We start from the raw sequence: 15,964 nt of genomic DNA, 5'->3' as shown, positions 1-15,964 counted from the left end.
CATTGCCCAATGTCTAAAACTACACCATAAATGGTTATTAAGACAGTTTTTGTATTAATCATTAATTCAAATTTTGTATAACATGTACAAATATGATATACTAATCTTAGCCCCTCTTTTACGAAAAATCTGGCGTAGCATGACTTTACCACAACGCGGAAATTCTGTCGTAACGTTTCTCAAACGCTGAACTAAATGTGATCTTCTATACTTTCAAACTGGTTCTTGCTAATGTTGTAGAACTGCGTTTTCTTTAAATAGTACTCTCTGAAACCGATAGGACCTTGCTTATATTGACAACTGTAAACTTTGACTATAAAACTCACGAGTACTTCCTTTGGTGTGTCAAATTCTAGGGTATTTCTTATCGTTAATGGTTTGTCTATTCCTATTTTCATCATGTTTCCCCTGTTCATTACGCCTTAACTTTCCATGTCGCAAATTGAAAGCTAATCAATAATATCTAGGCTCAGTATAACTTTCATGAAGGATATTTCAAGTCTTTTGAGTCCTAGTTTTCTTAAAATGTCTTCCATGTTAACAAAATGGACGCCATATTAGAAATTGAGCCTCGCAGAAAAGTTCCGGTTGGTATTTTCGTCGTTAGATATTGCTTACATAAGTGAATAAAAAAGCACAATAAAGGAGAAACCGCATCACGTAAAAAAAACACTGCATGTAAAGACAAGAAAGAATCCACATAAATTAATGATATATCGAAATAAAGTAGAAACGAAACGACCTTAGGTATAAAAAAAATAACTGAGCGTAAAAATATGTCCACATATCGTATAAATATGATGACAAAGATAACAATAAAACGACTGATCCTTAAAACTAAATGGCAAAATTGAATGAAAAAAAACGACATAAAGTAATGACGTTACTTCATGACGTAAATACAAATGTAATCCTTTAACTACGGCAGGTAATATTTAAGTGACAGCACATAAAAAAATATGTATCTCCTCAGATAGTCTAGGCGTTCAATACATTAACGTGATAAATATATGAAACTTTCTAGCTCTGTATGAAAGATTCCGCTCTTCCTCACTTCCTGTCAGTCAGAAACAAGGCTCCCAGTGCTTCCAAAACTATTACTTTATATCGCATTGAATACCGTTATAATGACACTATTATCTTACAATGTATAAAATATTAACCAACCTTTTCTCGTTATATTGCACAAACACATTTGATTCCATTATAATAGTTTTTACCAAACAACTTACTGCTAAAATAAAGAAGGGGTTACACTTGAATATAAGAATTATAAAATTCCGAAACCGCTGCAAGGTCACAATGTGGATTTCCTCTTTGATTTAGGTTACATTGTAGAACGCCGATTACTGTACACGTGATACACCGAAAAATGATATAGAATGACTATATATATAAATATATGAATCGAGTTTTTACTGATGTAATCACAGAGCTTGTTTACTTCTGAAATGTAAGTATGAAAAGTACGCTGTATATCAGCACAACAGCATAATCAGCATAACAATTTCGAACATATTTTGGATCTAATGTCTAATGATAATTCAGGGCACTTCCTGAATCTGATTTCTGTTTATATAACAGATTGTCTTGATAAAAGGAATAATACGCTCCCGCAGGAAGCGTTTATAGTTGTATTATCAACTTGTTTCTATATACTTATGGCCAGAAAAAGCATCAATATCCGCTTTGTACCTGAATTTTCAGGAGCTGAAAAATAGCTTAATGGCAGCTTCATTTGCATATACTTGTACCTGTGCGATTGAGAGCCAAACTCGTTTCGGAAAATATTTGCTAGCTTCGATAATTAAATACAAATGAATCCTAGCTTTCCAAGATAAGGTTGGCCTTATAGTCTGCAGTATGGCGCACAGATGTTTACGAAAATTACGTTATCAATTTTACCAATAATTCTCGGGTCATAAAAATTGCGAAACGAAAACGGACAAAAATGAAACGAAAATAATCGATAAAAGAAAGAATCGACACGAATCAATTCGATAAAATGAATTAAATCGTAATAAAAACATAATTAAACTATACAAAATAAAGCAGAATGAAGTGAAACTAAATACAATAAATGATATCACTTAAGACGTTTCGAAAATTATAAGAACCATAATGTTAACCAGTGCCGGACAATTCCACCCAAAGATATCTCGGATCATGACAAGCACTAATTCCTTATGAATGCCGGACATTTCGGCCAAAACACATATCAGACCATGACAATTAGTTTAATGCTTTAGGATAAATATATATCATTACAAAATTTACCATACTTGAAGGGTATAAGTATAATTAGTAATATAAAATCGAGCTGACAAAAATTATCAAAGTTGTTTTTAATTAAAGTTTCTTCGGGATCGTTAAAAGGTTTCATCTTCATCATATTATGTTATAATGTTATTATAATATTATATATGTTACATTCTCTAACATGTTAGTATACAATTATGTTTGTTTGTATTTTCATTGTCATTAGACCATAACCATGCATTACATTATGAGTCTTTGTTAATAAAGAATTTGTAAAGAATTTATTATTTATAAAGATTTTATATAAGATTTTAAAATGGTGCTTGTTTATATTGTTCACATACATGTAGTTATTTAGATGATTTCTTACTTTACATGTTTATCTGGGACCACTTTTTAAGTAGAGTCTTTGTAAAAATCATGCAAATGATGCAAAATATGATATAAACCAAACTTTAAAAGGCTTCGTATTTTTATTATTGTAATTAATTTGCTTTACAGGTCTATATGATGAGGTGTATAATTAATTATTTTAATCTACCTGCTTTTATTAGATAATCAATATTGACAATCCAACATTTTTTTTTCATATTGGCCCTGTAATAGGTTTGAGATCTGTCATACTGGTCGAGGCGGTCGTATTGGTCCCGTGAAATCGCCGAGGGCCAATACGGCTGTCGAGGCCAATATGATTGACCGAAACTATAACAGGGCCAATGTGAAATTACATATTTATTGACAATTTTATTAACCAACTCAACTAGGTGATTTTGTAGAACAGTTGTTTTCGTGTTTTACCAAGAACGTGTTGGTTTACTTGCATTAATCAGTCTTAAATATCCTTTTTGTATAAAATGGAATGTTCTTTTGTGTTTCTGTAGCTTTTTGTCTTGGTGATCAAAGTTCATGAAATCCAATTCTAACTCAAAATGGCGCTGTCAAACGAACAGAAGTCATGATGCCGTATTGGCCCTGGTTTGATCCATATTGACCCTCTTTTTTTCATATTGGCCCTGTAAGATGCCCGGTTTGAATTCATATCAATTGGTCAGTTTTTGATATATTTTAACGTTTTTTGGGTAGTTAATAATGTGTTTTATTGTCATTAACAGAGTATTCCTTACTTCACAGAGTTTTTTCATGTGTATAGCAATTTTTAATGTTTTTGTTTGTTTATTTGTTTGTTTTGGGTTTTGTAGTGATGGGTTATTTGTTATCGTCCGTGAGTTTAACTTGAGCCTCAAAAGTGCATTGAACCTGACCACAGATGTATATGTTGTCGAAGATACATCGGGTACGAATGTAGCGGCGTATAAAAAATTGTATTTATAAATGAAAATTATGCAAGTCTTTTTAAATGTATGTCTCCATCTGGGATCTGTCTTTCAGTGCGCTTACTATATTTTGTTTACATTTCAGGATTAAACAGACTAGGGTTATGGCACTTTTGTATGGAATTTTAACGCTGGTAGCTGTATTGGTTGTTGTCTCGGCGGACCAAAAGCCAAACATTTTATTTATAGTTGCTGATGATTTAGGTAAGTAATTCAAAGAATTGGCAATAATTACAAATCCATTTTTCTCTCATCACTTTCTTTTCGTATTCAAATATCTTAACTTTTTATAACTCTTTCATGTCAGACTGATTTTGCATATCTCTCCTTTATCAAAGATACATTTTAGTGATTGAAACGCGGGCTATATTCTACTTTAACAGAGCCAAGGAAATAATTATATTCAGAGATTCAATGTGTTTTCATAATCACTCTTGAACAAATGTGATTTCAATTGTTGTTTCTGTCCTTAGCGTTGAGATCAGTTACTTTACTAAACTTGTAAATTAAATTAGCGAAGTCTCGGATTTTCCCTTCTTCGTTTTTTAACACAAACAAAAAGATCAATATTGTTCATATGGTGACTTTTCTATCGGTAAACTTTATTACCTTTTATAACATGATGACAATCAAACTAAATGATGCAGTTGATAACATGTTCCTACAGATTGTAATGATGTATGGCAATATCAATATATCTTGTGACGTTAATTTTCATATTGTTCACTTTCCATCCACAGGTTGGAATGATGTTGGATTTCACAATCCAGATATAATATCACCTAACATCGACTACCTAGCAAAGAATGGAATGATATTAAACCAGTCGTATGTACAACCAGTATGCACACCGTAAGTTGTCGTAAATAGTATACAATATCTTGCAAATGCTTTTTTTTTAATAAAATTGGTTCATTTTATCATTTTCAAGGAACCACTGGCATCAACCTTTTTGTTCATTTTTATACTTTCATCTAAATGCATATCTTTAATATTCAGTTTGGATTTTGCGTAAATTAAGATATTGTTTGGGTTTTTGTAGATCGAGAAATGCGTTTTTGTCTGGTTTTTATCCATTCAAGTCTGGTTTGCAGGTATGTTTTTTTAATTAATGGTTTGCAGGAAAGCATGCAATAAATCAAATACGGAACTAATATGTTGGAATACATGCGCAGAAGTGCTACTCATGAGGATCATGCGTACTAATGCTTCATAATGATTTTGTATGAATAATACTTTATATGCTGATCAACCGTTTCCATGTTATCATTATTCGCGCATTGTCATATGTAAATGCGATTATCTTACCATTTATTCACGAATCTGACTTCTTGTAAATTCAATTAATATAACGTTGGATTTGTCGCTGTGTGTAGCCTATAATCAATTACTCGTATAATATGTTACGTACTGGAAGCTTTTAAGGAGGAGTCGCTGGTGGTGTTAGATATATTTCTTTTTCAAAGAAACGGGCTGCGTTTTTTTAATCCCACGAAAAATCTAAATAAAATATTCGAACTCCAACACACCAGAATAAAAAATAAAATAATTATTCTGTTTTTCCTGTTACAGGATGGGGTCATTTTGCCTTATGCTCCGTCATGTGCACCATTGAATCGGACTTTTCTACCGCAGAAACTAAAAGAACTTGGTTATACAACCCATGCTATAGGAAAGTAAGCGAAAATAATATGGTGCATGTTTTATTTTAATTTATAGAAATATGTTTTGTTTTATGTCAGTTTTCACATGACAGACCGAGTGATGGCTACTTATAAGAACTTGAGCATTTGTGTAGGAGCACATTTATGATTTATTTTTTGTTCTTACTTTTTTGACGTTTTAGCGTGGATCTTATTATTATTATTGCATCTCTAGTGTAAATTTAAAAACAAAATCAAATATTGTTTGAGTTATTTGAAACATGAAGCAGGAATTTTCTCAAGTTTTGAAATATGTGTGGTGGAAAAAATGGCAAAATTGAAATATTGAAATTAATATTATGAAAAAAACACCATGAATTATAAGTCTGCATTTATACAATGAATGATGTATTTTATATATATACTTAGCTTTTAATTTACGGGCCATTGTATTCTCAAATTTTGAACCCAATAGATATGTAATCTATACTTAGTGACCACCCTGACAACACATTTTACACGTGTTATGTCAGTTTTAGTAGGACACAGTTGCGTTTATCTCACTGTACAATTTCCACTTACTTAAGAAATTGAATTATTTTTGAGAAACATGTTATACCTAGGTGGCATCTTGGTATGTGTAAATGGGAATGTACTCCAACATACAGAGGGTTTGATACATTTTACGGATATTACAATGGTCAAGAGGACTACTATAATTACACTATTAGTAAGTTTATCAACTCGCATTTATGACGAAATGAAATCGAATTACACCATGATCAGATCCATCCTTTTTTTTCGCACCGCATGATAACCAAAATAATTGCTGATGTGCAGGAAAAAAAGAGAGTTAGAGTTAAATTATTATACGTGTTTGGAACATTTTTATCTTATTTATATTTTTCTTTCTTTTGTTTTTCATTCTTCTCATTATTTTTGGCCATTTCGTCATCCTGGATTTGGTCTATCTTGAATCTTGAATCCTGTTTCTTTTTTACCCGATCTATTTAGACAAAAACAGCCATACTTATTTATTACTGCTAATACATGTTTACTAAAATGATTTATATTAAGGAAACTGACTTTTTTATATTTACAGTAGGCGGATCAGACTTTCGAGATAACAAGGAACCAGTCAAACCAGACGGATATTCAACGGTAGGTTTCCGTAGTAACTACTCGGGCTTTATCAACTGCAAGTTGCCGTAGTAACCACTCTGGATTTATAAACGGAATATACGATGATTGCCGTAAAAACTATCTGGTGTTTATCAACATACGTTATCATGGATACAACCATGAAAATGTATATAACAACTGAAGAAAAAGATAATTTCAGAAGTAACACGCTTTCTGATTGGATAAAAAAATTTGTCCATTATCTCATAGACCAAACTTTGCAAAGCCAGATGTCATGGATTTTTTTCAATGGTTTACTCGTTGTATTTTGATACTAAAAGGAATTATAAGGAATTACTGTGATATATTTTTCGGTCTATGTGAAATAACCTCAATGCTCGTTATCCACATTTGACAATAATCTGCTACACAGGTTATTTAGTTTGCACTATGTGAAAGAGGTTATTTCTTCATAGACCGAAAAATAATATAACAGTCATTTCTTAAATAATTAAACAAAAAATTCAATAAAAATAATATATCATTTTTAATATTTCTTTCAGTTTGTATATGCTCGTCGTGCTGATCAAATTATATCCAGTCATGATAAAAACAAACCCATGTTTTTGTATTTGCCATTCCAATCCGTTCATAACCCTATACAGGTAGAGTATATATTTACATATTTACTTTCAATATACTTTTACTTAAAAATTTCTAAAACATTCTAATTGTCTGACCTGGTAATTGTATAAACAAAGAATCGGATAAAACGCCAAAACATTTGCTTCAGAAAGAGTAATCAAGGAAACCAAGGTTATAGCGGTAATCAAAAGAATGTAATCCAGGGACAAAGACCAGACATACACAACAAAGAACATAAAGTAACTAAAATCATACATACAAAGTAACAAAAGTAAATGAGCAACTCGGACTCCACTAAAAACTGGGAGCATGGACCAGGTGCACCAGTAGGGTAAGACTCTCTATATAAAAATTAAATTTAGGGCTCAAGCTTGTTTGTATTACTGAGAAATATCAAAGGTGTTCCTGATTCAAAATATTTCAAAATCTTTTAAGCATTTCATATTATAAAAAAAACACGATTCTTCAATCACATTGAATATTTGTATTCGCCTGAATCGTGTTTGTTATCATATAATACAAAAAAAGACAACTGTTAAAACTGACTGTAAAGTCACCTATAAACAGAAAAAAAACACCAGGTCTTAAGACAAGTATACATGCCGCGGAATTGTGAATTTATTTCGAATTTTGAAAATTAAGATCATATCATCTGTATGTGCAATAAACCCTACACAGTCTATTGTTCAGAATGTAGCTGTTTATTTGACTATATGTGGGTGGTAAATATCACATTTTATTTATTATTGGTTATATTCAAATACATCTGGACATACTCAGAAACGTTTACCGAATGTCAATCAAGTCAAAGGCATATACAATCTTTTCGTGGTCCTTTTTTATGTTTTATTGAATAACCTTTGAACTCTTGTAGATTTAACATTTTAATATGTTTGAACATTGTTTTGCATTCTTTACTCAAAGGTTCCAAAATATTACGAAGATATGTACAAAAATATAAAGAACAAAGGAAGAAGGCAGTTTTCAGGTAGGGTTTTTACAGGACCAAATATTTATATATGTATATATAACGTCTCTAATGCGACGACTCTATATATATAAATATATATATAAATGCAGTAACATCTGTATAAAAAATTCGTGTCACTATGTTAACGTGGTTTTCAGGTCTTGAGAATGTTTAATAACTACGGATGTAGATTAATAACTCATAAAATTGTGGTTACATCAAATTTTTACTTGTTCGAATGTTTAACATTTTTAATAAAGCTACAGAATACCAGGGCTTAATAGCCGAACACTTGTGATTTGTCAACACCATTTCTTACTACATTCAATCCGGTTAAAACCGAACCCTGAATTATCCGAAAACTTGTCAAACCAGATACCTCTGAATTATCCTAATATCAATTTAATAGGTTCCAAAAAAAGTCCTCGAGTCTTACATGATATATTTTACAGGTATGGTCACTGCTATGGATGATGCAATTGGTAACGTCACAGAATCATTGAAGAGGAATGGCATGTTTGAAAATACACTGATAATATTTACTGCTGATGTAAGGAATTTATTTCTATTACAGCTAGAATTAACTCTGATTTTTTAATTACCTCTCTAATCTTGGTTCTTTTCTTCAACTAGTTTGTAATATTATCTCTCTTTATCTCTAATGCATTGTTTGAACCTATTATAAGTGTTAGATCATTCAACCTTATCCGGTATTATTATAAGAGCTGTTGAATCTGTGAACACTCGCCAATAAAATTTGACCTTTGACATGTCCCAAGCATCATTCCATATATAGTTCATACATTGCCTATGGAAGAGGGTATTATACTGTAGATAATCCAATCAAACAAATAATGCGTTTTCCTAAATCTTACAGTTTTTACCATTGATGTTGTAAGCAAATTATTAGAAACCTTTAAACAATCAATGATAGATCTTGAAGCAAAACTTAGAGACAGGACAGGTAAAATGCAAGATCAGGTTGATTCGTTGCTAATGGAAAATGAAACTTCGAAAGAAAAATGAGAGATAAAGATACAACCATGCGATTGATTGAAGAAATGTTAACTGATTCCGAAAATCGAGCAACAGAGGCAATAAAATTGAGAAATTATAATGAACAGTACTCTAGAAAACACAATATCAGAGTCGTAAATTTGCCGGAACAAATTGATGAGAACCTAAAAGAGAACTTCCAAACAATTGTAAAAGATATTTTGAAAGTCGACATCGAATCTCAGGATATACCAACAATACATAGAATTCCAGGAAAAGACAATGACATTAGACCTTTCATTGTTAAGATGAGAAATACCGAAGTCAAGGTGAAAGTGATGAGAGCTAAAACAGGACTTCAGAAGGGAGATAAATTCCATGATGATACAACTCTAAAGACTGATGACAAGACTGAAGAACACTGAAAAAATTGAAAATGTATGGTTTTATAACTATATGTTTACGCCTAAATACGTAAATACACTGAGTCAATATAACAAACAGTCATATGGTAGAGTTTTACAAATTACGATATGTGACCATCTTTTGTGAGTTAATGATTTTTTATTGTGTGTGTGTGTATATGTGTGTTTGTCTTTGTAAGTTATATGTTTGTTTTTGTTTTTGTTTTTTGTTGTTTTTTTGTTGTTGTTTTTTTTTTTGTTGTTTTCGTTTTTTTTTGTTTTTTTTTGTTTTTTTTTTGTTTTTTTTTGTTAACATATAATAGTGTAGATAATGCTTTTGATTCCACAAAATGGGATTTTTTGCTTAATGCTTTCAAAAGCTTTAATTTTACTCCTTTTGTAAATGGTTTGAGACTTTATCATAATGCCCATTGCATTGTTATAAACAATGGATATAATACTATTTACCTCAAGCTTGAGCGGGGGTGTAGACGAGGGATCCATTGTCCCCCTACTTATTTATTATTGGGGTAGAACTTTTATTCATAGAGATGAAATTTGACCCTAGTATTAAAGGCATAACGGTCAATAACAAGGAGTCACTCATAAGTCAGCACGCTGATGATACATTTCTGGTCTTGGATGGGGGTTCGCATCCATTAACGTCTACATTACACTGTTTTGATTCTTTCTATAAAGTCTCTGGGTTGAAAATGAATGCATCCAAGACTAGAGCTGTATGGATAGGTAATAAAAATTATTCCGATCAAATAACATGTCCAGAGTTCAATCTTCAATGGTCATATTCTAACTTTAAACTATCAGGCATGGATTTTTCACTTGATCTAAGCAAAATATTAGACATAAATTTTACTAAGAAAATAAAAGCGGTATCATCCTTCCTTAAGAGTTGGCACCATAGGAAGCTCACTATGATAGGAAAGATTACAAAAATCAAAAGTTTGGCGTTGTCAAAACTTATTCATTTATTCACTGCTTTACCAAACCTGTCAGAGTTAAAACTCAACCAGATTAACTCTATATTTTATTATTTCACGTGGGATGTTAAAGCTGAGAAAATTAAGCGAAATAGTTTAATAGGTGAATACTCTCAAGGTAGTTTAAATGGTTCATCTCCAGTCATTCATAACTTATCTATATTTCAGAATGGTGGTTGGCCTCAGTTTTACGGAAACAACTATCCATTACGAGGATCTAAGGTTACAGTTTATGAAGGGGGAACTCGGGCAGCAGCCTTTGTTTACGGAGCTGGATTAAAGAAAGAGAAGACCGTGTTTGAAGGGTAAGACTTATCTGTAACATAACTTTGTAAAAACAAACACTTGTTCTCCTTGACTAATTAAGGTAATAAATAAGCATGCTGCTGATGAAAGGTGACTTCTTGGAATTCGTGTACAGCATATCGAACTTTGATTGGTATTTTTTTATAATTGCTAGTTCACTTTTCCCAACCTTTAAAAACAAATGATGAATTAAGAAGATATTTAAAATGACATGACAAGTAGAGTTAGTTAAGCTATTTGAATATGTTATTTTTCTTAATATTCATATTACGTGAGTATTATAGATATCAGTCGTACATAGTAATCTGTAGTCGCACGATGTATAAGATAAGATATAATCAAAATGTTATGCTTGTACAGAATGATGCATGCAGTTGATTGGATGCCGACTATTTTGGCTGCAGCTGGCGGTGAAGAAGGTAATTTTCGCGGTGTACTGATTATCCCGTTTGAAAGAAAGGCGCGAAAAATAGTGCCCGCGAAATTGATTTTTAACACTATATAACCCTCAAACGATCATTTGAAACTGCGAAAATTGGATTTCTACACTGTGAAATAAATTCAGTTATTTCACTCTCGGATTTTCTCCTGCGAAAACGTCACAACTTTGATATCAATCAGCGATCACATAATTTAAAATTAATGTAAAAAATTATAGATAAATTATGACGAAAATCTATATAATAAATAGAATAATCAATTGCATATCGTGAATAGCCAAAATATAATAAATAGTGCAAAGAACGCTTGAGGATTTAACTCATACGCGGAACAAGTTCCGCACACTCGTTACATCTAAGCGTTCTTCGACATCCGTGATAATATTTTGGTTATTCACTCTTTCCAAATAATTATCCTATTACTGTTATTTTTGAGGTTTTTGTTGCTTCATCGAACCAGAACTAAAATTCAAAACATAATTTAAATTTCAATTTACAACGTAAAGATTGTACCAAATTACAAAAAATTGAAACCACAAATAAACAGAGAAACGATTGAAATTAATACTATAGAAACGAAATGCTTTCATAATCAGTGGCGGTTCTATGGGCTGCAGGGAATTGGCTTCTTCCTTTTTACTGGGAAATGTGCATTTCCAGTGTAAAATGGACAAAAAATGATATCCTAGCACAAACTTTTTTCTGAGGAACCCCGACTGTACCCCTTCCTTTTAAAGTGTCTAGACCTGCGCCTGTGGTAATATAAATAGCGTGTTTTTCTTTTCTATCTGTGTAATACTAAATATCGTGACGAATTTTTTTAGCACTGTCTTCTGCCTTACATAGCTTTGTCATCATGTATGAATTACACCATTATTAGACCAAACTGGAACGTTACAATGAAACTGAATGTTTCTATAACTCTTACTTTCTTTTTGATCGGTTAAAATTTGCCAGTGACCCAATTGCACCTGCCTAGGTTCGAATATTTAACTTACGTCAAACTAATTCAAAATCATTTCTGTTTTACATGTGATAATTGTCTTTTAAACAGTACCAGGAATTGATGGAATAAATCATTGGGATAGTTTACGTAACGGGTTGAAAACAACAAGGAGGACAGAATTCGTTTACAACCTAGATACTTCATCGCATCCTTTTAATGGTCATGCTGCTATCAGGTGAGTGCTTCTTTAACCTGTTATTAAGTTACAAGATTTGTATTGTTTAGTTTAAAATGGACTTACAACACACAAAAACACAGGGTAAATAAGTCTGTTCGGCTTCTGAAAGTCATTTGTCAAGACTTGACCAATGATTGAATAGAAGTTCAACACAAGTAGAGTTTGATTGTCAATTCGTTTCTGATACGACATTCAAATGTTATTGTACATGGCAGAACCTCGCAGAAAAGGGATTATTTCAATAGCGTTGATTAAGAGTACTTCTTGTAAACAATATTTTTTGAGGATTTAGATCTTCCTATATATTTGATTCTAATGTTGCTGAGTAGAGGTTACTCCTTGAAAACGTGTGCAGTATATCGAGATTTGTCAAGTCAATATGATTTAAATCTGTTATTTACAGAGTCGGTAATTACAAACTAATTGAGGGAAATGCTGGTCCTTATAATGGTTGGTACCCTGTTCCGACCTCGGAGAAAGATCGGGAAGTCGAGGAACCAATCGATTTAGGATATTATCAATTATATGATCTTTTAAGTAAGTTTTATAAATGCTTTGTTGAATCGAAAGGCAAATAGTATAATATCAGTGCATGACAAAAGTTAAATACAATTTACGATGATATATTGATGAATAACATGGACTGAATACAAAATAGGCACTTTTTTAAATGAAATAAGAAAGTTAAATTTTTGTTTCTGCAGTTCAGGGAATTGAATTCAAATAAATCCTGTGGAGGTAATTGTGTAGGGTGTTAACGTCAGTATGTTTAGCGGTCTGACTTAAATGCCAATATATCTCGATTTAAAGACTAAGTTTTGTATCCAGCATTCGCCACAATTAGAAACGCAAACATTGTTTTTTATTTTTTTTTTTTTTTGCGTACAAAATTGTCAAATTACACTCCAGAAATAAATCTACTATATGTATCCTCTTGAAAACAACACTAAGGGTAGTCACAGTTAGAAGACGGCACTGTTAGTAAAAAAAATCAATACTTCAGTTGTTATGACTGTTTACCATTCTATTTTTGCAAGCATTTTTTGTGCTTTGCGAGCATTTGAACCAAATAAAAGTCACAAAAAAAATGAAAAGATTGGTTAATAACATTTTATATATACATCTACAAATGCTTACTACTTTCATTTTAGATGATTCAAATGAACGGCAGAACCTACATTTAAAGGAAATTAATATCTTAAGGCAACTAAAGGAAAGACTTGACAATTATAAGAAATATATTGTGCCACCAGTATCGAAAAAGGTTGATCCAAATTCTAACCCTAATAATTATGGCGGATTTTGGACACCAGGGTGGTGCTAATGATGTAGGGATGGATACGATAGTGATTTCAGTAATACCCTTGAAGTCAAGCATGAAAATAACGCCGTTTTTGTCTTTGTTTCTGTTTTTGTTTTTGTTTTTGTTTTTTTGTTTTTTTGTTTTGTTTGTTGTTTTACTTTAAATACAATGTTTTTTTTTATTTGTACATTCTCAACGTTCTCTTATTCGCATCACTGATTTCTCGTACATGAAAAAAGTCAGTTTTTTTTTTATTTGTTTTTACCAACTACGTATTTCCAATTGCTACTATCACGAATACAGACAACTCAAGTCTCAAAGAAGTAAGCCCTCGGATTAAAAAAAACAGTAGCATCTGTAATGCAACACATAAAGATCAAAACTTTCACGCAGCAAAAACCCAAGTAAAAGCGAAGGGTTAACAAGTTACTTTGAATAGATAGGCAGTGTCTGCTCTTTAAGAAACCCGTCATTTTGTTCGGTGAAGGTCTCTGACATATTTAAGAATATGTATGAGAGATGTAAGTCGTCAGTTACATTCTATAAAATCTTTGAATTTAAAACACAAAGTTATATCATATCTCTGGAACAAATACATTGCAATTATTGTTGTGCACAATGTCTTATATTAAAGTAACATGATATATAATCAAGTCTAATCTACACCCCAACTCTAGAATCGATGCAAGGTTGCAAATTTGGTCCTCTGTCAACTGGATGTGAACCCTTTTTCTTCTTTGACGTCTATGGTAATGAGGCCTGCACTACGCCCAATGCTCTAGACTAGGCTATATGAAAATATAGCTTTCGTTAACCGAGTTATACTTTCTAGTAAGTGAATCTTGAGCGAGAACATTAGCACATGATGTAACTGAGTAGAGTAACCTCTGATAGTATCTGGTAAGAGAGAAGAGGATCTGCAACATTATACAAATACAACCACACCAAGTATTTAAGATATATAAGAAGTCTAATGGGATGGGACAACTCTACCATCATGGGTATTTTTCAGACCCTTCTATGTTTACGAGATCTTCCTGATATTATACCCTAAACTTAAACCTTGTTTTGGTTGTTTCCTGTTATTTATCACTAATCCTAATCCTAACCCTGATTAAGTTGGGGTAAAGAGTCGGGAGTAAGAGTCAAGAGTTGGAGTTAAGAGTTGGGAGATAGAGTGGAGGGTTGGGAATAGGAGTCAGGAGTCAATATTAAGGGTCAAGAGAAAGGAAAAGGGAGTAAAGAGTCAAGCATATGCCCAAAAGGGGGATAAGAGTTGGACCCATCCCTGTCATTGCAGGACTAACCGGAAGTGAAAAACGATGTTTGTACACCGATTCGTACAAAACGTGAAACACATGACAATGCCTAGACTCGATGGGATAATCAGGTCTAAAGACGTGCACCAGACGATTTATGGAACCATGGAGGGTGTCGACTTTGTCAAGGACTCCCCGACTTTGACATCTTAAATCCAAGAGAGAGAGACTTGTTTTTGGACGATATGATGAATAAATTAGTGTTATCTATCTCCAATCTCTTTACGAAATACTCTCACCATAAACGTTTAAGTGTCATGTTGTTGGTCAAGAACCTGTGCAACAAAAACGAGTATCACAGGACCATTAGTCTGAACGCCTATTACTTGGTCCTCAGAGAAGTTTCACAGGCCATGACCATGGCCCAACAAATGTCTCCCAAAAACACAAAATATCAGCATGCCACTACCAGTTCCCACTGTTCGACATGAAACGGGCTACACCCGACATATTGAGTTTGACAAGCAACATTTTTCTATGGAAAATGCAGGATGTATTCTTGGATGAGGAAAGAAATGAATAGAGATGGAAAACGATATTCGGTCACTTCTTGACCGACTCGCAAATGAGATGGACGCATCCGGATCAATAAAGATACAAGATAGTTTCCCGACGAGGGCGTCATTTAGAAGAGGTCACCAGTCGTGATGCCGTACACGTGCAATGGACGAAAGAATGTGCACAGTGCAAATTAAGGAATGAACTGTGAGGCCCCAAAAAAACCTCGTGGTAGACCAGATGGAGGAGAAACATAGCCGACCAAAAAAACAGATTAAAGCCTATAAATGGAACTGTATAGAGAGAATTTCGGAACAAAGATCATATAGATGCATTACGATCGTGATAAAGCTGAACAACGTCAGAATATTAAATACAAGTAGAAACCAGAGCGGATCATCGTACAAAGATATCGTTGCATACCAAACAGGAAATCAAATAGACGCATTGTAAACACAGGTACCTGAGAGTGGGTCACTATAAGACCGCCAGATGTGCTTGCATAAGAAACAGCCTGAATAAATTGAGTTGAATAAACGTAAC

At 32.7% G+C, this 15,964-nt stretch overlaps 1 protein-coding gene across 1 annotated transcript; it reads left to right on the top strand.

Annotated features, from left to right (window-relative positions):
* Positions 1-1,381: 1,381 nt before the first annotated feature.
* Positions 1,382-13,791, top strand: LOC148602935 (arylsulfatase B-like). The gene is made up of 15 exons (XM_088551743.1): positions 1,382-1,453; positions 3,679-3,797; positions 4,334-4,445; positions 4,636-4,687; positions 5,166-5,269; positions 5,860-5,966; positions 6,339-6,397; positions 6,922-7,023; positions 7,928-7,991; positions 8,426-8,523; positions 10,540-10,676; positions 11,038-11,096; positions 12,172-12,298; positions 12,705-12,838; positions 13,453-13,791. Coding segments are annotated over exons 1-15 (1,449 nt in total). The 5' UTR covers positions 1,382-1,451; the 3' UTR covers positions 13,626-13,791.
* The last annotated feature ends 2,173 nt before the right edge of the window (positions 13,792-15,964 follow it).

The sequence above is a fragment of the Perna viridis genome, chromosome 11 (assembly GCF_037379345.1).
Source record: "Perna viridis isolate PV_CMFRI_1.1 ecotype Kerala chromosome 11, ASM3737934v1, whole genome shotgun sequence".
NCBI classification, from domain to species: domain Eukaryota; kingdom Metazoa; phylum Mollusca; class Bivalvia; order Mytilida; family Mytilidae; genus Perna; species Perna viridis.
This window is presented reverse-complemented; position numbering and strand designations above follow the sequence as displayed.